Source organism: Choloepus didactylus, chromosome 10, assembly GCF_015220235.1.
Source record: "Choloepus didactylus isolate mChoDid1 chromosome 10, mChoDid1.pri, whole genome shotgun sequence".
Lineage (NCBI taxonomy): Eukaryota > Metazoa > Chordata > Mammalia > Pilosa > Megalonychidae > Choloepus > Choloepus didactylus.
In genome coordinates this window covers 126,898,243-126,919,797 of record NC_051316.1, presented here as the reverse complement: position 1 = coordinate 126,919,797, position 21,555 = coordinate 126,898,243, and the positions used below count along the sequence as shown (strand labels likewise).

Sequence of the window (21,555 nt, the reverse complement as noted above, 5' to 3'; positions counted from 1 at the left end):
CACAGTGGGATTAGGTTGTTTCCATGGAGATGTGACCCACCCAACTGTGAGTGACACCTTTGGTTAGGGTGTGAACTCTGATTGAATGTTTCCATGGAGGTGTGGCCCCGCCCATTCAGGGTGGGCCTTGATTTAATTGCTGAAGCCCTATAAAAAGCTCACAAACAGAAGGAGCTCAGAGCCGCAGCTGACAGACACATTTTGAAGGTGGCTATTGGAAGCTGACACTGACATTTTGGAGAACACCATTTTGAGACACAACCTGGGAGCAAGCAGAGGCCAGCCACGTGCCTTCCCAGCTGACAGAGGTTTTCTGGACACCACTGGCCATCCTCCAGTGAAGGTACCCTATTGTTGATGCCTTACCTTGGACACTTCATGGGCTTAAGACTCTAACTTTGTAACCAAATAAACCCCCTTTATAAAAGCCAGTCCATTTCTGGTGTTTTGCAAATGGCAGCTTTGGCAAACCGGAACAGCAGCTTAGAGATACGCAGCCCCGGAGTCAAGGTCAGTTGCTCAGTGCCCCGCAGGGCCGGGATACGACCCCCTGGGAGAGGCCAGCGGCGGTGTGGGGCCTCCCTGCCGACCCCCAGGCTGCAGACAGAATGAAATCAACGGTGTATCCAAAGTGCCTCACCCAGGAGCAGCGGACACTTAATGTTGACTCCCAGAAGCCCAGAACATGCTAGAAGTCAGAACTGGGAGGGACTTACACTGCTCAGGCCAAGCCCTCTTCATTTTACCAAAGGGGAAATGAACCCACCATCTTGGCATACAGACGGTGCTCGGTCCTCATTCATCAAATGAATCTACAAAGTGAGCTGAGTGACTGGGCCGAGGACGCAGCTGGTTTTCCTTGTCGTCCCTCGTTTCCTCCCTCCCATGGACACAGGAGGACACCCCCACCCAGCTGCTCCCAGCTGCCCCCTGGGCAGGCCCTTTGGGGCTCAGCTCCCCCTACCCGCCTTGCTCTCACCTCGTTCTCCGTCTTTGGTGGGGGGCATTCAAAGATGTCAAAGCCATTTGCCATCCAGGTTTTCTTCTCCTCCAGCTTGTGCTCTGCGGCCCACCTCGGTGTCACCTCCTCCGGCAGGGAGAAGGGTCTCCGGCCGTCCCTGGGACTCAGCCTTTCTGTCCGGGCCAGGGGCCGGGCTAAGGCCAGAGCCGTGGAGTTGGAGACGGGCCTCTCTGGGGGTGGTGGCCGGGGGTTCAGCAGCTCGGAGCCGGGCCTGAGGGACACCAGGACTGGCCCTGGGCGGGGAGCAAAGGGCTCATGAAGTGGGTTGGGCAGAGGGGCTGACACACGGGGACACACGGAGCCACATGGCAGGCTTGGTGTGTAGGAACATTCCGGCGCAGGCACAGGGGCTGCCCCCAAAAGTGGGGACCTCCTTGTCCTGCTCTGTGAAGGCAGCTCCACCCGTGCACGTGGCGTCTCCCAAGTTCCTTAATGCTCACCCAACCCCCGAGATGCAGGGGAGGCCACACTGCACACACAGATGAGGAAACTGAGGCCCAGAGAGGAGCAAGACCTGCCTAAGGGTCAAGGGGTGATGGCAGCAAGGGGAGCAGGGGGAGGGGAGGGTCCCACCAGGAGCTGCCAGGAGCAGGGGAGCACACACGGCCCCCTCCCCACACTGGCCCTCGGGTGGGCCAGAGAAGGCAGGCAGGGTGGGCAGAGGGGCCTGGGTGGGCTGGTGCCTAAAGGGTGTCTCGGGTCAAAGGATACTGGTGACCCTGGAGGGTGGGCAAGCAGGGCCGGCTGAGACCACCGAGCCACCCAGCCCAGCCCCCGAGTTTGAAGGTTTCCCATGGGGCAATGTCGCTGGAGCTGGAGATTTCTGAGGCTCCTGGGATGAGCCCACTCCAGGGTTCCCCAGGCCGCCCTGGACCCACAGGTACCATCCCAACCATTGGGGACTGACTCCGGGGTCACAGGAGAATAAAAACAGAGGCCAAGCCACCCCCCACCCCCCACCCCACTGGCTGCTGGGTGCTCCTTTTCCCACCACATTTCCCGGTGGCCTTTTCAGCCTTCCTCACCTCTGTTCAGCCCACTCAGCCACTCCTGGGCCGTCAGGGAGGGCTGGGCCCCAGCCGTGGGGGGGTAGATGTCCTCTTGGTAGGATTCCGACTGCAGGGGAAGGCAGGACAGTGAGAGCCAGGGTGGCGGGAGAGGCGGCCCACGTCGGGGGGGCCCTTGGGGAGCTGGGGGTCCCATACATCCCCACCCCATGTCGAGTTGGGGAAACTGAGGCCCGGAGAGCAAAGGGACTTGCCCAAGTTCTCACAGCAGAGGTGGGCGAGACCCGGGACTCCCAGCTCCCCGTGGCGGCCCCAGGGGCAGGGGTTCTGGGCCTGGCCTCCCAGGTCTGTCTCCTCCAGGAGGGGCTCCCACCCCCCTCCCCACCGGCCCTCCCCCTCACCCGCCGGGGCACGATCATGGACAGGGGTTCGATGAGGCTTTTGGTTGTGATCAGCCTGTAGAAGCGGAAGATCTCGCAGGATGACACGTCGAGGCCTCTCTTTGGCATGACGCCTACGAGCAGAAGGCCCAAGAGGGACAAGAGGTTTCCGGGAGCCAGTGTGAGTGGCAAACCCAGGAGCAGAAACCTCCTCCCACCTTCCTTCCCTCCACAAGCAGTTACGAACACAGAGCCCCATTGGGGAAACCCTGAGCTGCCTCCCCACCTTCAAGGGTTTACCTGAGTTTAACTACACCTTGATTAGGTTTGGTCTGTTGAGCCCCCCACTGTCCCCACAGCTCTTCAGGCCCAAACACACTCCACAGAGTGAGCAGTGCTCCCTGGAGGTGCTCCCACCTCCCCGCTCTGGATCCCCTTCCTTCTCCCCCAGGCTGTCCTCTGCTGCCTCTGGGCTCCTCATCTGTCACCTCCTCCGGGAAGCCTTCCCTGACTTCCTCCGCGGTGCTCCCCGAGAACCTCAGACACACCTCCCCCGGCCCCGTCAAGTTGGGGTGTTGCCAGGCCACCTCCCTCCCGGATGTGGGTCCCCGCGGGGAAGGCCCCTCCGCCTCACCGATCCCCTTCTGTGGGTTATAGGAGCGGTATTCGGTCAGGTAGTTCAGGTGCGGCTTCTCGGGGCTGACCTCGTAGTAGCGGATGTTCCCGTCTCCCTGAGGAGAGGAGGAGGGCGGGACTCAGCAGGCGCCCACCAGCTCCCAGCTGGCCCACCGCCCTGTGGCAGGAGCCTGGCTTTCATGGTGGACAAACCCCTCACATGGGGACCCACCGGCCCAGGACCCCGCCACCGGGTGTGTGTGCGCCTGTGTGTGTGTGTCTTTTTAATACTCCAGTCCCCCAACCACCACCAAAGGCCCACCCCCATCCCTCGGAGGCAGAAGCCCGGGGAGGACAGCCCCAAAGCCCACTCCTGTCCACACACCAAGGCCAGGCCTGCCAAGGCCAGAGGCCACCCGTGGGTCTCGCCCTCGGGGGCAGTTTCTGGTCACAATGTCTGGGGCGTGGGTTCTGGCTCAGGTGCACCAGGGCCAGGGGTGCCAAATACAGCACAGCCCCACCCAGCGGAGACCTGCCTGCCCCTGCTGGGGACCCCCACCGGTCCCTCCTTGTCTGGCTGAGGTGGCGAGGGACGAGCTCAGGGGCCGGCCACAGCCCTGGCCAGGTGTTTCCAGGGAGCTGGGGAGGTGGGAGGAGGTGCTGGGCCACCACCTGGCCAGGGGATGGGGGCCGGGGGCTTTGTGCGCGGTGCCCCCGTGTTCCGACACCAGCCATTTAAACTAGTGTCTGAGAGAGACTGCAGCTGCCCTGCAGGAAGGCTTTGTGAGCAGGTCAGGAGAACGGGGTCCCTGCTCTGGCACCCCGCATGGACCCCTCACCCTGGCAGGGCCTGATGGGGGTCCCTGGCCTGCCCTGGCCCACACCCCTGAGGGCCCGGCTGCCGTCCGGCCACCACTGGGACCGGGCTGGGGTGTCTCTGCCCCCGCCCCGCGCCGGGCTGACCTTCCCCACCACGTAGAGCATGCTGGTGTCCGCGTCATAGAAGGGGAAGAGTACGCCCGAGGAGCCGTCCAAGTCCTCCTCCGTGAGGGGCACCGACAGGTCGTCCTGCAGGGCAGAGGCCGGTCACTCAGGTCACTCCCACCAGGGGGCCGGGAGGGTGTGCCCGGGGAGGGGGTATGAGTGTGTGTGTGCGAGAGGGACTGAGTGTGAGAGAGTGTGAGACTTAGTGTGTGTGTGACAGCCAGAGCTTGTGCTTACGTGGGGGGAGGAGCAAGGCCCCCAGTCCCTGAGGCCCGCTCTGTGGGCTGCTCTCTGGCAGAGCTGATGTTTTAAAGGCCCTCGAACACCACCACCACCTTCTATTTTGCCATCGTTTTGCCGTTAACAAATCATTTTTCACACAAATCTCATGGTGCTCCTCCCCATCAATCTATATCTATCTAACCCATCCATCTGTCCATCCATCCATCTGTGCATCTTTCATCCACCCATCCATCCATCTATCCATCCATATATCATCCATCCACCCACCCATCCATCCGTCCATCATCCATCCATCATCCATCCATCCATCCATCATCCATCTATCCATCTATCATCCATCCATCATCCATCCATCCATCATCCATCCATCATCCATCATCCATCCATCTATCCATCATCCATCCATCATCTATCCATCCATTCATCCATCATCCATCCATCATCCATCCATCATCCATCCATCCATCTGAACAGCTAGCTGGAGGAGACTCGGAGTGGAAGCAGTCTGCACTGCCCGTGAAATTCCCGTTGAGGGCTCCTCTTCAAGCAGCACTACCTGGCCTTGACCTCGCCCAGATGTCCTATCCCAGCCACTTCTCCCCCCATAGCCTGCCCCACAGGCTCTCCGACCTGCACCCTTGGGATCTCTTCTCCAGCCTCTGCTCCAGCTCCTTCCCCATCTCCTCAGTCCTGGTCCCAAGTTCCACTAGGCCCCCTGCCCTCCACACCACACACAGCTGGGCTCTCCTGGGTCCTGACCATCTGCCCCTCAACGACAAGGTGCACTCAGGTGTGGGCCCGCCCAGTGTGGTCTTGGCACCTCCCTGTTAATGATCCCTGGATCCCCAGCACCTGGCAGGCTAGGCTAAGTCAGTGTCTGAGAAATGATGAATGAATGAAGTGCTCGGCTGAGGGGAGAAGGAGTGGGGGAAGGGCTATGTGGGAGACTCACCTGATCCCACAGGGCCACCTGCCGGTTGTTCCACCGGGATGTGCCCGTCGACACCAGCTTCTCCAGGTTCCCCAGAAACAGCACCTTGTTGGCCCGGTGTCCCTTGTAGCTGGCTTCCTAGAAGGACACGTGTCAGTGGCAGACAGACCCAGGGAGGGGACTCCTGGGAGGCAACTGGGGCTTCCAGCCTCCCTGACTTTGCGGATGTGGCTGCTTCACCAAGAACACCTTCCTTTCTCATCCCAACTCTGCCTGGAGACTCTTTCCAGGGCACCGCCTCCAGGAAGTCTTCGTGGGTCCCTCCCAGCACACTGGAGATATGGAGTCTCCCTCCCTTTCTGGTTGAGAGTCATTTTTCTGAGCTTGGACAGAGCCCAACTTCTGCCCGGCCCCATGCTCTTGCTGGCTGGGTGGACACCGTCACATGGGCAGACACGGATGAGGAAACGGAGGCTCAGAAAGCAGGAAGTGCCTGTCTCAGGTCACACGGCAGAGAAACACGTGCCCTCAGGTTTCGCAACCCCATGGCCAGTGACAGAGCTTCAGAGTTAGACCAGGTTCAAACCCCAGCTCTCAGTGTGGGCAAGCCACTTCACCCCTTTTCGGCCTCAGTTTCCTCATCTGAAAAACGGGAACCACATCTCCTACCCCCCAGGGCTGCCAAGAGGCTAGAAGGGGCCAACCCAGGCACAGGCTGGGCCCCAGGAGCAGACCAGTACCCCTGTCCTGGTCTCAAAGCCTCCTCCACCCTGACCTGTTCCTTGTTCCTCTGACCCCTGACCCCTGACCCCAGGTGAGGGCAGCAGCACTGACCTGGAGGATGGTCCCCGTGCGGGAGTCAAGAACCCTAATCTTGCGGTCCTTGCAGGCGGTGGCCAGCAGGCTGCCATTGGTGTTGAAGGACATGGACAGGATGACGTCCTGGTGGCAGTCGACGGTCCTCACGGGGCCCATGATGACGGACGCCTCCGTGTCCAGGTTCCAGACCATCACCTGCAGGTCAGAGAGCGGCCCTGAGCACAGAGCCCCCGGCCCCCTCAGCCACATGCCGGTTGGGCCCCCGGTGCGGCACGGTACCCCCAGGAGGGAAGCCACGGGTGGCAGCCTGGCCAGGCAGCCCGGGTGGGAGGATGGAGCCGACACGTGCAGGGAGAGGAAGCCGGGAGTCGGGGTGTCTGGCAGTGAAAGGAAAACACCATCTGCCTTTGAGCAACAGAACATCCACGCTGGGAGGATCTGGGGGCCGCTAATCGGGGGGTTTCCACCGTGCTGTCGCAGCAGGTCCCGGCACCACAGACAAGCAGGGCTGCCACGTTTCACCGCCCGGGCTGTGCACGGCACAGCTCCAGGGCAGTCACACCCAGAGCCCCTGCTGTGAACGGCGCCCCATGGAGTTGTGCGCCCATACACAGCAGCTCCGCAGACAGACGCTACGCAAGCAGATAAAAGAGTGAGCCCCTCACTCCCGAACGTCCCCCACCCCACCCTTCCATCCACCCATCAAAGAGGCCCCTGAGCTGCCTCTGTAAACCCCAGGAGAGTTGCAAAGGGAAGAGTTTAAAAGCCACAGCACAGCTGCGGTCCCAAGAAATCCACTTCTGCTCAGACTGGGAAACTGAGGCCACAGAAGGCAGGGGACTCACGGGGCCTATGGCTAGTGGAGACTAAGTTGAGATAGAAGCCTATACCGTGAATTTTCCCACTCCGCAGGGCCCAGGCCTGCTTGCTTGGCAGGCCCGGAGCAGGGGGAGGCCCGGCCCAGCTCCCCCAGGTGGACTCCAGTGGGTTGAAGAGTGTCCCCCCAAATTCACGTCCACCCAGAACCTGAGAATGTGCCCTTATTTGGAAACAGGGTCTCAGCAAATGTCATTTGTGAAGCTGAGGTCAGGTCAAACTGCATCAGGGCGAGCCCTAAATCCAACAACCGGTCCTTGAAGAGGACACCCGGAGACAGAGGGCAGAAGGCCAGGTGAGGGCCGAGGCAGAGACCAGAGTGAGGCAGAGGCAAGTCAGGGCACGCCAGGGAGGGCCGCAGACACCAGAAGCCGCCCACACCTTGATTCCGGAGCCCCTCAGTTGTGGGGCTTTGTCACGGCGGCCCCCAGAAACGCATCCACAGGCCCACCTTGTAATCGTAGCCGGAGCTGAAGAGGATGTTGGCGGCCGTGGGGTGCCACTCCAGCAGGCCCACTCGGCGGGCGTGGCCCACGAGTTCCTTCCTGCAGGCCGTGAGGTTCCTGGTCAGCAGCTGCTTCGGGATGTCCCAGATCTTAATCTGGCAGGGGAGACGCAGGGGTGGGTGTGGGGAGGGGTGGCATGTTAGCCAAGCCACAGAGCTGGCCGGGCCCAGCTGGAGGCCAGGGGAGCGCTCTCTGTATCCATCTCTCACTCAGTGGAGGGGAGCCTGGGGCCCTCAGAGGGGCAGGGGCTTTGCCAAAGTCCCCCAGCCTGAGCAGGGGCAGGTGTTGAGCTGAGCTGAGCCCAGGCCTCCAAATATGCCCCCTGGCAATCTCTGCCATCCCAGTGACCCCAAGGGCTGGCTGGGTGGGTGGGCAGCAGGCCTGTGTCTCAGGCTGGATGTCAGAGCCCATCTGTCTCCCAAAGGCACATGTGGAGCCTTGAATGCCAGAATGAAGGGTTTGTGCTTACAGCCTCTGGGCACTGGTGAGCCAGTGCAGGCTCTGGAGCTCTGTGTTTTGAAGGCAACTTGGATGGCTGGAGGAGAAAAGACTAGAGGCCAGAGGACCAGCGGGATGAGGTCATAGACCAGTACTCAACAGTGAGGGCCTGGGAGGAGGAGGGGTAGCCACAGGGAAATCCAGGAAGGGGACCTCACCTGGACCTAAAGAAGAAACGTCTAATAAGCAGTGTTGCCCAAGGAGGGAAGGGGGTTGCCATGGCAGAAAGTAAGCTCCCAGTCACTGGAGGTATGCAAATGCAGCTACAGGGGGAGGGGTGCTGCAGAGGAAAGTGGAGCCTGGGATGGTGCTGATCCAGTGTTCCTTCTTGTCTGCCAGGCTCTCAGGCTCCTCTACCTCATAGTACATGCCCCTTCCCTTAGCAAGACACAGGTTTTTTGGGTAGACTGTGCTTCAATTCAATTCAGCAAATATTTATTTCCTGGTTGTCTTGGATTTAAAATCAGGAAGCCAACTTCACAAGGACAGTGCCAAGTTCTAGACAGGTCAATCTGGCAAGGGCTGATTGTCAGTCTGTCCGGGGAGGGGGCAGGGAGACACCACCCCCAAGGATGCTGCAGCCAAGACTGTCCACTCCCCAGGGCCGGAGGGTCACCTGGACACCATGGTCCCAGGATGGGAGGGGGCCACAGGACAGGCCCCAGCCCTGAGCTCCATGAATTCACCCTGGGCACTGCTGGAGGGAGGGGGCACTGCCACCCCAAGGTCATGTCCACTCCCCTGCCCCTGGGGCCATGAGGCTGGCTAAGGACTGAACAAAGGAGCTTCCAAAGCAGGCCTAGAAGGGCAGGTATTACAGTGGGGACGATCAGATGTTTGATAGCCCATCAGAACCCTACATTTATTGGAGATGTTATTGGCCTGACTGCCCCTTTGGTGAAACCAGCTCACACACACCGTCCTTTATGATTCTCAGCATCCCCTATTTGGAAACTGACACAAGTCCTCTTAGAATTGTCTGCTTGTCTCTCCTGATGAATCAATCTGCTTCCTTTTATCAGACTGTGAGGATTCTGTAATGCATGCTTTCCTTTTTTGCCTTGGCTGCCAGGTAGCTCTGCGCAAAACCTGGAGCTCAGCTGCTGCAACCCCCCCTTAGGGTTCACTGAAATCATTTCTTCACCCTCCTTCTGACACTTGCTTTTTAGGGAAGAGGCATGGCTCAGTGGAAAGGGAATAAGCTCAGTCTGAAGCCTATAAACTGTGTGACCACAGGCAAATTGCAAACCCTCTCTGATCCTTGGTTTCTCCATCAGAAAAAATACCCTACCTTGTGGGTTCCTGGGAAGAGTGAACAAAATGATACGTGTAATGAGAGGTGGGGTACAAGTGGGCTCACACTAAGTGGGAAACAGGATTTTTACACTTATTTTAATCAACTGATCACAGCTGTTTTAAGCCACACCCAGTGTGTTTCAGAAGTGGGCACAGAATAAATCATAAATACGTAACATTGAGCATTATGGGGTCTGGGGCCATGTCCTTGGTACGTAACAGGAGCTCAGAAAAGCTGGAGGGACTGAAGTTTTGGGCTGGGTCTAGGAGCCGCATCCTGCTTCCCTGCTTTGTGAGATGAAGTGGCACAATATTTTCTGGCCATAATGAATATGCCCCTCTTGGCTTTTGATAACTCCCTGGGAAGGCTTTTCCATTGGAATAGGAACCTCAGTGGATCTTCCTAAGACAGGCAGGAGCTATGATACATTTTATGGGGGGTGGGGGTGGCTCCCCACGTCCCACAAAGCCCAGAACTTTCTCCCCCTCCATCTAACCTCCCCTCTCTCCCGCTCCCTGACGGTGACCTCATCTTGCTGACGCAGGGGTCAGGGGCAGCCAGAGCCCAGCCCGGACGCCGTTCCCACCTCCCCCAGCCCTTTTCCAGAACAGGGAGCCGCCACTCACCGTGGCATCTTCAGAACAGGAGGCGATCTCGAAGTCATTGAAAGGGTTCCATTTGATGTCTAGAACGTTCCCTCTGTGTCCGCAGACCTTCGGGTAGTGGGGATCCAACTTTCCCGTCTGCAGAACAGCACCCGGGAGGGTTAAGGAGAGGAGGGATGGATTCGACTTTACCATCTGACAGTTGGTCGATCAGCAACCACAGAGCAGACAGGAAAAGGTGAGGGACAGGACTGGGCATGATCTTGGCCCCACCACTTATTCCTGTGTGACCCAGGGTGAGTTACTTCACTTCTCTGAGCCTCTGTGCCCCCGATGATGACAGGTATTCCACAGAGCTGACGTTGGGATTGCAGCAGCGAGGTATGGAAGCCGGGCACACAGTAGGTGCTCAATAAAAGGGCCCTTCCCCTCATTCATTCCCGGGGAGGGATGTGCAACGGTGCAGCCGCTGTGGAAAATAGCTTGGCATTTCCACAAAAAGTTAAGCAAGGAATTACCATGTGACCCAGAGATTCCACTCCTAGGTATATCCCCAAGAGAAATGAAAACCTACGTTCACTCAAAAACGTGTACACGAGTGGCCACAGCTGGGTTATTCATACAGCCCCCAAAGTCTGTGAACTGATGAACAGTTAAATAAAATGCGCCATATCCGTACAACAGAAAATCCTTCGGCCACGCTTCAGGGATGAACCTTGAAAGCATTACGCTGAGTGAAATAAGCCAAACGCTCTACAAATATTGTACAGTCCCACTTACATGAAGTACTTAGAATAAGCAAATTCATAAAGGCAGAAGGTGGGGCACAGGTTACCCGGGGCTGGGGGTGGGGAGGGAGAGTAGTCTGGCCTGTGGCTGGTTGGTGCCGGCTTCTTTCCCACAGCAGAATGTTTTCAAGGTTCGCCCATGTTGTCCCACATCAGAACTTCATTCCTTTCTACGGCCGAATAACACTCCATCGTGTGGAGAGACCTCATGTTGCTCGCTTCCACCTTCTGGCTGCTGTTAATATGCTGCTGTGAACAAGTATCTGTTTGAGCCCCTTTTGCAATTCTTTGGGTCTTGACCTCAGAATGGAACTTCTGGGTCCTGTGGTAATTCTGTGTTTAACTTCTTGATGAGTCACCGGACTGCTTCTATATTTGTGCATCGTAAGAGCTCTGCAAACAGAAGAGGTGGTCCTGCCCCCCACTCCACCCAATTCAGCTCTCTCCCCTTGGGAACAGGGTATTAGATGCCTGTACTGGATGCTCTATAGGACATTATTTGACAAAGTGGAATGCAAATGGTAGATTAGATGAATATTACTTTATATCCATGTTAAACCTACTGAAGTTGATGATGTGCTATGGGCATTGGAAGAAAATATTCCTATTCTTGAGAAACGCTGATGTACCTAAGGCAAAAAGGCTAAGCTTACCTTCAAAAACCTCAGAAAAAAATTGTCCACACATGCACGCATCCAGAGAGAAGAGAAAGAACTTGGACATGTGCCATTTGTCAGTGATGTGCGAGGAAGTGGGCAAAAATCCCATTTCTTTCTAAGAGTTCTGCCTTGTCCACAGCTGAGGGCAGAAGCCCCTGCACGGGGCAGAGGCCCCCGTCCCTGTCTGCTCTGGGGGGACAGTGCCCAAGCTGGAGCCTTTGAGTGAGGACGCTGCCCCCACGAGCCAGCTCAGGTCCCCACGCAGTTGTCAGGGGGGGGCCTCTGAATACTAAAATCCCAGCACGTCGTGGCTCTGCTCAAATTCCACAAGCCTCGTTTTCCTCCTCCACAAGACCTGAATAACCACCTCTTCCCTGCAGGGTCTCTGCAAAGGTTAAATGAGATGTGGTGCCTGAAGAGCCTAACAGAAGCAGACAAGTGTCCCATGCCTTGTAGCTATTATTACACCTGCATATATATATGCTTTTCTGTATACGCTTAATAGCTACTATGTATCGGGCATATCGACACTGGGAAAAAAAGACTGGAAGGAAATGCATCAAAATACTAATCCATGGTGTTTTGGTTTGCTAAAGCTGCCACAATGCAATATACTAGAAACGTGTTGGCTTTTACCATGGGGATTTTTTAGCTTACAATTTACAGTTCTAAGGCCGTGAAAATGTCCCAACTCAAGGCATCAACAGGACGACACCTGTACTCGGAAGACAAGGTGTGGCATCGGGACACGCCTGTCACATGGGAAGGCACATGGCAACGTCTGCTGGGCCTTCTCTCCTGGGTTTCCCTGCTTCCAGCTTCTGGCTGAGCGTTTCTCTCTTTTAGCTTCTGTCTCTCTTACCTTCTCCTTGTCTCTCAGCTTCTCTGGAGCTTTTTCCAGGAGTTCCTCTTAATTTCATCCTTTAGCTTCTGTATGTGCTTTATCCTCTTATAAAGGAGTCCAGTAAGTGAACTAAGACCCAGCTTGAATGGGCTGAGTCACACCGCAATTGAAATAACCTGATCAAAAGGCCCCACCCACAGGAATGGATTAAAAGAACATGGCCTTTTCTGGGGTACACATAACTTCCAACAACCGCACATGGTTGTATCTAGATGGTGAATAATGGTGAATTTTATCATCTTTATCTTTTTAAAATTTATTTCTTAAACTTCCCATTTAAAATATGTGCGCATTTTGCAATTTAAAAAAAAAAGGGTATTTAAAGGCAAAACTACAGATTCTCTGAAAAGAGAGTTCCTTAAGGAAGCACCAGAAGGCACCCAGACCCAGGTGTGTTACGGGCCCAGCCTCCTCTAGGGCCCGCCGACACCCTCATTTTAGACTTCCAGGCTTTTGGGGGGACATAATACATCCAAACCGGCACAGGGCCTTCTGGCCTCTATCTGTCCTCTGGACCAGGGCCAGGCCCCGGTTTCTGCCATACTGGAATCGCTACTGGGCTGGCCTTGGGCCCACAGGGGTGCAGGAGCCCCAGCCAGAGCTCAGGGCGATGGCCTTGGGGCTTTGGGGCAGCTCCCTCCCCCAGGCAGGCCTCTAAGAGGCAGCTTTCCTTTCTCCCCGAGGCCGGCAGATTGCTTCGTATCCAAAAAGCCCACCATTAGCAGACATCAGTCAGCCTGCTGAGCTACTGACCCAGCCTCTAAAAGCCCAGTCCAGGCGGGTCACCAACAGGCCACTTCCGACCCTTGGCCCCCATGCCTCTGATTTATGGGGCTTGCAAGCACTAAAGCAGGGCAGACCCAGCTGCTCCCCTGCAGACTTGCCCCAAGGACCCTGGCTTGGGGGCTGGGCCTGGGCTGCTCCGCCTGGAGGGTGGAGGGCACTCTGGGGGCAGAGCAGGCCTCAGCTGCAGGGAGGGGAGGGGTGGCGAGGCCGTTGTGGGGACCCCCAGTGCACAGAGGGGCACGACCGCTCTTACAGCGTCACAGTCGTGCCCTCCAGTGACCCTCCCTCCATCCTGGGAGGCAGGGTGGTATGGACAGGGACGGGGGTCACCGGGTGTGCCAGATGGTAGGGGCGCAGGTTCCGGCCTCTGGGTCTTGCTGGGGTGGAGACCCTGCTACTCCACGCCGGGTGACCACGGCAAGTGACCTCAGCTCTCCATGCCTTAGTTTCCTCGCCTCCTAAAAGGCCACAATCAAAGGACCACAGAGGATGGCGTGAGGATTCAGTGAGCTGCTACGTGTCATGCAACCATGGCTGCCTCACGTTTGCTCTCAGGAAATTAGCCAGGATGCGCCAATGCTCCCATTTTTATCGCTGCTGGGGTGTTTCAGGGACCCGGGGTTGTAATCAGCAGAAGTGACCCACAGCGGGATTCCCATCACTTCTTAGCTGCTGAGGGCCACCACGCACCAGGGGCGCCCTCGCTGAGATGTTCGCATCCTGACCGCATACTGTCCTGAGGGCAGGCAACCGGATTGGCCGTGTTCCTTGTCTATGAGGAACAGTTTTGTCTTGGTTCGATTTCTTTAGGAGGTATAATTTTGGGAGTTGTTCCTGTGCCCGGCCCTGGGCTAGGTTTTCTGCTCATATTACTTGATTTAGCTCCCAGCCAACCACCCTGGGAAGGAGTACAAGAACCCCCGTTTTATACTTGGAGAGGCTGGGATCACAGAGGGTGACCATCATGTCCTAAGGGCGACAGGCCAGTCCTGGGAGAGCCTCTCGCCCTGCTGGTCTGCCCCTCGCTGTCCTCAGGCCGTGGTTACCACCAGCGTCTACACTGGACCCCGAAACTGTGAGGGTCACCTTACTTGGAAATAGGGTCTTTGGAGATGTCATCTGATTAGGATGAGGTCATCCCGGGTGAGGGTGGATCTGGATGCAGGGACATGGACACACAGGAAGATGGAGCCAGAGACAGGAGGGACGCAGCCCCCAGCCCCCGGAACCTGGAAGAGGCCAGGAAGGGGCCTCCCCTAGGGCCTGCCCACACCCTCATTTTAGACTTCCAGCCTCCAGGGCTGTGAGACAGGACACTTCTGCCCTTTGCCTGGTTTGGGTCATTTGTTGGGGCAGCCCGATAAAATGGGGTCCATGCCCAGCACTGTTCCAGGGCCCACCCCAAGGGCTCATCCTCCCCCCACTCCACACCTCATGGAACAGTCCACCCTCCGTGCCCCCCACGGTGCCAGGAGCCCAGTCCCGACCCGTCCCAGAGGCCCAGGGGGGCCTTTCCCGAAACCCGCTGCCTTTGTTCCCTGGGCACTCAGTCCTGAGCTGCCAAGGCTGCAGGAGGTGAAACTCTTTGGGCTGCCCTCCCTGCGTCCCCGATGTAAAATGCAAGGGAGGGGCCCTGCCTGCAGCCAGGACCCCTGGCCCTGCCCCGCCTGGGCAGCCTGGCCCCTCTGATGATCACTTAGGGGGCCGTGGGCTCCAGGCCCGGCATCTTCCATCCCTGTGGCTCCTGGGTACACCTCGTGACCATCCACTGGTTTCTTTCCTTGGCTGCTGCCCCTCTGCCCGGCAGGGGCTGGAAGGTCTGGCAAACCCCAGGAGCCGCTAGGAATCAGGGCGGACCTCGGGGGCCGCGGGCCAGGCCTGGGTGCCCGTTCAGGCTCTGCCCTTCCGCTCGGGGTCTTTCGGGCCGTCACCCCACCGAGCCTCAGAGCCACTGCTGTGGGTTGAATTGTGCATCCCCAAAAGACAGGTGTCCCCGATACCTGTGAATGGGACCTTATTTGGAAATAGGGTCCTTGTAGCAGTAATTAGTTAAGACGAGTGATACTGGATTAGGGTTGGTCCTAAATCCAACAGGAAGAGGGAACTTTGGGCAGAGACGTGGCAATACACCCTGAGAAGACAATCAGAAGACGATGGGGGCAGACTGGAGAGATGCTGCCACAAGCCAAGGGATGCCAAGGTCCGTCGGCAAACACGGGCAGCCAGGAGGGGCCTGGCACAGACCCTCCCGAGCGCCTCCAGAGGCGGCCCAGTTCTGCCGGCACCTGGTTCCAGCCTCCTGGTCTCCAGACCTGCAGAGAACACGGCTCCGTGGATCTCAGCCGCCCGCTCTGCGACCCTCATCTGTCCAGTGGGGCATTCTCCCTATGAGACGGACTAACGGACGTGAGGCAGGAGCGCCAGCCTCCCCCACTGCCACCACCCAGAAAAGGACACCGCAGGCCGGTGGTACAGGACAACGCAGGGTGATCAGCCAGAGTGGGGTCCTCCCACCCCGTCTCAGCCTCATGGCGCCCCCCGCCCAGGTTACTTAGGAGAGCTCAGGGGGCTGAATCATGTCCCCCAAAAAGATGTTCCATTTCGAAAGCCCCATCCTGAGGGGTGAGCCCACTTGTCAACAGGACCCTAGAAGATGCTATTACTGGTTGAGGTGTGGATTCAACTGTGAATAGGATCCTTGAATCAGGGTGGGCTTCTGTCCACAGAACTGGAGTTCTTATAAGCAAAGAAAATGGGGCGTGGGCGTGGAGTCTACAGAGAACAGAATCTGCAGAAGCCAGAGGAGCAGATCCAAGGAGAGAGAGAGAGAACGGCCAGTGGCGGAGGACGGCTGGACACTACAGCCTCTGGAGAAAGCGAGCTTGGCCGATACCCTGACACTGGACTTCTAGCCCCCAAAACTGTGAGACGGTAAATTCCGGTGCTATTTGTCACAGCACCCCTTGCAAACTAAGACAGAGAGACACCCATCAAATGCAAAGTGCGGCTCTTATCTGGGCGCTATTTAAACAAACCAACCACAAATAGGCATTTGTGAGATAATCAGGGACATTTCAACATGAGCTGGGAGTGTGATGCTCCCAGGAGTTACTGTCAATGGTGATGTGGCTGCTGTTGTGTATACATCAGAAAACGTCCCTATTTTACAGGGCTGCCCACTGAAGTTTGTGTGTGTGTGTGGGGGGGGACTGACAACAGGTCCAGGATTAGCTTTCAAATATTTCAGAAAGAAAAGGGATGGATGAAGCAAGAGTGGAAAACTCTAGATAATTCTAATTCTTGGGTATGGAAAAGTTCATTGCATTGTTTTAGCTATTTTTGCATTTGATTTTTTTTTCATAATTGAAAAAATGGGCTAGAGTTGAGCCTTGCTACCTAAAGTCTGGTTTGCAACCAGCAGCACTGGGAGAAGGGTTGACAGATTTATCAAATAAGTATACAGGATGCCCAGTTAACGTTGAATTTCAAGTACACAATAAATCATTTTTTAGTATAGGTATGTCCCATGCAATGGCTTACATGTACTAAATCACTATTTATGAAAGTAGCTCGGATATTTCTTAAAAAACTAAATGTGCACCTACCCTACAACCCAGCACCTGAACCCCTGGGATTTTCTCCCGGAGAAATCAATACATCTGTTCACACAAAAACTTGTACAAAAAGGATGATAGCAGCTTTCTTCATAACAGCCCCACACCGGAAACAACCCTGATTCTTTCAACGAGTGAACGAATAAATAAGCTGTAGTCCATCCAAACCATGGATGCTACAAACCACAACCACGGAATGCAGTACTGGGACATGCAGCCACCTGGATGAACCTCCAGAGAACTATCTTGATTGAAAAAGGCCAATCTCTAAAGGTTACAGGCTGAATGACTCCACAGATATAACATTCTTAAAATGGCAAAAGAATAAGAGTGGAGAACAGATGAGGTTGCCAGGTGTGATGGTTAGGTTCATGTGTCAACTTGGCCAGGTGATGGTACCCAGCTGTCTGGTCAAGCAAGCACTGGCCTAACCATTGCTGCAAGGACGTTTGTGGCTGGTTAATAAACCAACGGGCTGGTTTATTAAATCATCAGTCAACTGACTGCAACTGTGACTGATGACTCACCAAAGGGCGTGTCTTCCACAATGAGAGAATGCAATTGGCTAGATTTAATCCAATTAATCAGTTGAAGACTTTTAAGCGAGACAGATAGAGGACCTTCACTTCTTCGGCTGCCCAGCGAAGCATTTCCTGAGGAGTTCGTCGATGTTGCCAGTTCGTTTCCTGAGGAGTCCATTGACCATCTTATCTTCATTGGAGTTGACAGTTTGCTGCCTGCCCTATGGAATTTGGACTTGTGCATTCCCACAGTTGCGTGAGACACTTTTATAAATTTCACATTCACAGATATCTCTCATTGATTCTGTTTCCCTAGAGAACCCTGACTAATACATCAGGGGTGGGGGGAAGTGGGTGTGGCTATCGAGGACCACACCAGGGCTCTGTATTTGGAACTGTTCTTGCACTTTGGCTGTGCTCAGGTCAGCAACTGTTCTACAGTTCTGCAAGATGTCACCATTGGGAAAACTGGGTGAAGGGGACACAAATGCTCTGTGTTATTTCTTACATGTGCACACAAATCTACAATTATCTCAAAACAAAAAGTTTAATTAAAAGGGGAAAAAATAAGTGCAAATGTTCTTTACCTGAAATTTGAATTTAACTGGCATCATGCTTTGGATATGGCAACCCTGGGAGCTTGTTGGCAACGCCTTCCTTCAGCCCCCCTGAATCAGAACGTGTGCTAAAGAGCGAGAAGCTCTGATGGTGGCTTTCAACTCCTGGAGGTGCCTGGATTCCCAGGGGTCTGCGATGGCAGCAATTAACTTACGTCCTCAAGTTATTTGTGATATTTCACAAAGCCCAAGTGGAATCTCACATTTTACAGAGGCTCAGGCTGCAGAGGACATGGAGTTTCAACCCTCTAGGAGCTTCCCACCGGACTCAGAAGAGAACCCAGACGCCTGACGTTTATGCCTCCAAAACGCTGACATCATGAAATAAAGATGACTAAGAGAGAGGGCAATTATGCACGATGCATAACCCTGAATTGGACTCTGGGTCAGAAAAAAAATTCTATAAAGGACATTATGGGGACAATTGGTGTCATTTAAATACAGACAGTATATTATAATTAGCATCATAATCAATATTAAATTTCCAGAACGTGGTTATACTGTTATGTAAAACAGTATTCTTGTTCTTAGAAGATATAGACTCAAGTGTAATATGTAAGGGTTAAGGTTGAGGATATCTGTCACTGCTCTCAGTGGTTCCAAAAAAGAGAGAAATACACACACACACACACACACACAGAGAAAGAGGTAAAAAAAATAAATGTGGCAAATGTCAACAACTGGTGACCCTAGGTACAGGATAATCAACAGTTCATTCAACCACTTTCACAAATTTTCTATGGGGTTGAAATGGTTTCAAAATAAAAAGCTTGAGAAAAATGCTGTTTGCTACAGGTTAAAGAAATTCCCTTCTATTCCTACTTTGCTAAGAATTTTTATCATGAATGGGTGTTGAGCTTTATCAAATGCTTTTTCCGCATCTACGATGAACCCATGATGGGTTTTTTCCTTTCATGTGTTAAGATGGTGATTTACAGTTATAGATTTACTCATATTAAACCACCCTTAGTTTCTGGAATAAATGCACCTTGGTTCTTCATTCACTGCGAGATTTGGTTTTTTAGTCATTTTGCGTTCACCTTTTTGAGTGTGATGGGCCTGTAATTTTTCGTTCTTGTTCTGTCCGTTTCTGGTTTCAGAATCAAGGTGAGACTAACCTCGTAGAACGAGGAGGGGAGGAGGAGTCCTTTTCCTTTTCTCCGGAAGAGGGTGTGCGTTTTCGAATAATAGTTTCCTAGAAAGCTGCATAGAACTTGCTGTAAAACCATTGGAGGCTCATGTCTTCCTTACATGTGTGTGAGAGATAAATATAACAAACATGCATAAAATGTAGATGTTCAGCTTAATGAATTGTTGGAAAGCAAATGACCCAAATATCCGCTGCCTTTCCAGGTCAAGAAATGAAAGTTTAACAGCACAAGAGTCTCCCCACTTTCAGATACAACCCCCTTCTCTCCCTCTTCCCTTCCTTCCTTCCTCCTTTCCATCCTTCCTTTCTTCAGGGGGTAATTATTAATCTGATTTTCATGGTGTTCCCTTCCTTGCTTTTCTTTAAAATTTTACTACTTAATTATGCATCCTTTAAAATATAATTTAATTCAGCTTTTTTTTTTTTTTAACTTTAGGTAATTGGAATGACAGAGTTTGGCCTCTTTCCCTCAATGTTGCCTTTAAGATTCATCCATGTGTTTGTATGTACATATACTTTGTTCCTTTTCATGGTTGTGTATATCCAATGGTATACTTATATTGTAATTTAGCCAATTCTTAGACATTTGAGTTTTCCTGTTTTTCAATAATTTAAAAAATGCTCCTATGCACATTCTTGTACTTGTGTTCTGGTACACATCAGCTCATGTGTCTGCCTGGTATACACCTAGGAGGGGAATTTCTGGCATGTGTATTTTCCTCTTTACTGGAAACTGTCCCACCTTTTTTTAAAACACGTGTGTCAGTTTATTCTTCCACCACAAGTGTCTGACAGATTCCATTGCTCCATTTCCTTGTCAACACTTACTATTGTCAGGTTGTTACATTTCTGGTTTATTGTGGCTTACGAATGAGATTTGATACTTTGTCAAATGTTGGTTAGCCATTTGGATTTTCTCTGCTATTTTAGTGCCTCTTCAACTTTTTTGTCCATTTTCCACATTCAGGAAATGAGACTTTCTTCAAGTGTATTATTGCAAAAATTCTTTCCCACTGTCTGGCTTGCATTTTTCTTCTGCTGTTTTCTTTAAGGGAGATTTGTATTGTTTTAATTTTTAAAAAAGTTTGTAGTACTATTCAGGCTTTCTATTTCTACTTGAGTCAGTATTGACAAGTTTTTTTTTTTTTTTTTTTTTTTTAGGAATTTTCCCACATTGTCTTTGTTTTAAAATCTGTTGGCATATTAATTGCTCATATTAGTGTCTTATATTTTAAAGTTCTGCTGTTACGTTGCCCTTTTTGCTCCTGATATTATTTGAACCTTCTCTCTCTTTTATTCTCAATCAGTCTTTTCTAGGGACCAACTTTGGGCTTTTTTGATTCTCTCTAATGTATCTTTGTATTCCCTTTCATTGATTTCTGCTTGTTATTACCTCTTTCCTCAAACTTTCCTTGGATATATTCTATTGTTATTTTCCTAACTTCTTCTTCTTTTTTTTTTTTTTTTTGCTAAAGCTGTCAGAATGCAATATACCAGAAATGGGTTGGCTTTTACAATGGAAATTTATTATCTCACAATTTACAGTTCTTAGGTCGCGAATAATGTCCCAATTCAAGGCATCAACAGGACGATACCTTCTCTGAAGGCCAGTTACGGGTGAGCTTGGGTCCTCTGTCACACGGGAAGGCACACGGTGACGTCTGCTGGTCCTTCTCTCCTGGGTTTCGTTGCCTCCAGCTTCTGGGTTCAGTGGCTGCCTCTCTGTTTCTCTGGGGGTCCCCTCTTAGCTTCTCCAAGGCTTTTCTCTAAACTTCTCTGGGGCTTTTTCTGTGAGCTTCATTTAATTTCATCTCTCTTAGCTTCTGTATGTGTTTTATCCTCTTATAAATGACTCCAGTAAAAGGATTAAGACCCACCTTGAACGGGCTGGGTCACATCTCAACTGAAATAACCTAATCAAAAGGCCCCACCCACAATAGGTTCTGCACCCACAGGAATGGATTAAAAGAACATGATCTTTCCTGGGGGTACATAACAGCTTCAAACTACCACATTTCTTGAGTTGAATGTTAAGTCATTAATTTTCAGCCTTTCCTCTTTTCTAATATAAGCATTTAGTGCTAAACCTTTCCCTGAGCACTACTTTCTCCATCCCATAAGGTTTGCAATGTGTTTCATTATTGTTCAGTTCCAAGTATTTTTAAATTTTCATTTAAATTTTTTCTTTGACCTTTAAATTCCTTACAAGTGTGTTTTCACATTTCCAAATGAATGGAATTCAAAATTGATATTTTTTTATTGATTCCAAACTCATTTGCACTGTGATAAAAGAACCGGGTTTATGAGATTCCAGTTTGTGTTTATGATGGTAATTTCCGACATCTTCGGGGGCCTCAGTCTGTTCGTGTTTCGGCTGACTTTACTCACGGTGGCTCCCAGGCAGGGTGATCTCCGATTATGAATTCTTACTTCCCCGACCTGAGTCTCTGGGGATCCTGTGCACTTTGGGGAAGCTTTCCTCTGCAGAGCTTTGTATCTGCTTCTGCTGTGAACCAGAGGCATGACCAACCCGGGGTCTCTCTAGCCCGTTTAGGGTTCTGGCTTAAGGCAGAGAGGCTCTGGTTCTGCAATCTGAGGCTAGGTTTCCCGAAAAGATCTGCTGTTTGGTTGATTTATATCAAATTGCCATTTTGGATCAAATATCAACAATCGCATATGGTTCAACCTACACTGTCAACATTTGCCCTTAAGACAAGTCTGTGCTTCCTATTTG

General features: G+C 52.9%; 1 protein-coding gene across 4 annotated transcripts in view; it reads right to left on the bottom strand.

Annotated features, from left to right (window-relative positions):
- CORO2A (coronin 2A) overlaps window positions 1–21,555 on the bottom strand; it is a 58,103-nt gene that overhangs the window by 3,901 nt on the left and 32,647 nt on the right. For 3 of the 4 annotated variants that reach the window (XM_037850896.1, XM_037850894.1, XM_037850895.1), the window contains exons 3-11: window positions 9,804–9,920; window positions 7,328–7,477; window positions 6,016–6,195; window positions 5,203–5,319; window positions 3,987–4,091; window positions 3,043–3,139; window positions 2,430–2,542; window positions 2,047–2,137; window positions 980–1,254 (exon numbers count right to left, since the gene is read on the bottom strand). In XM_037850896.1, the coding sequence (XP_037706824.1) occupies window positions 980–1,254; window positions 2,047–2,137; window positions 2,430–2,542; window positions 3,043–3,139; window positions 3,987–4,091; window positions 5,203–5,319; window positions 6,016–6,195; window positions 7,328–7,477; window positions 9,804–9,920 (1,245 nt within the window). Of the gene's footprint in view, window positions 1–357; window positions 598–979; window positions 1,255–2,046; window positions 2,138–2,429; window positions 2,543–3,042; window positions 3,140–3,986; window positions 4,092–5,202; window positions 5,320–6,015; window positions 6,196–7,327; window positions 7,478–9,803; window positions 9,921–21,555 lie in introns of those variants that run through there. The other variant, XM_037850897.1, reaches the window with a different exon arrangement.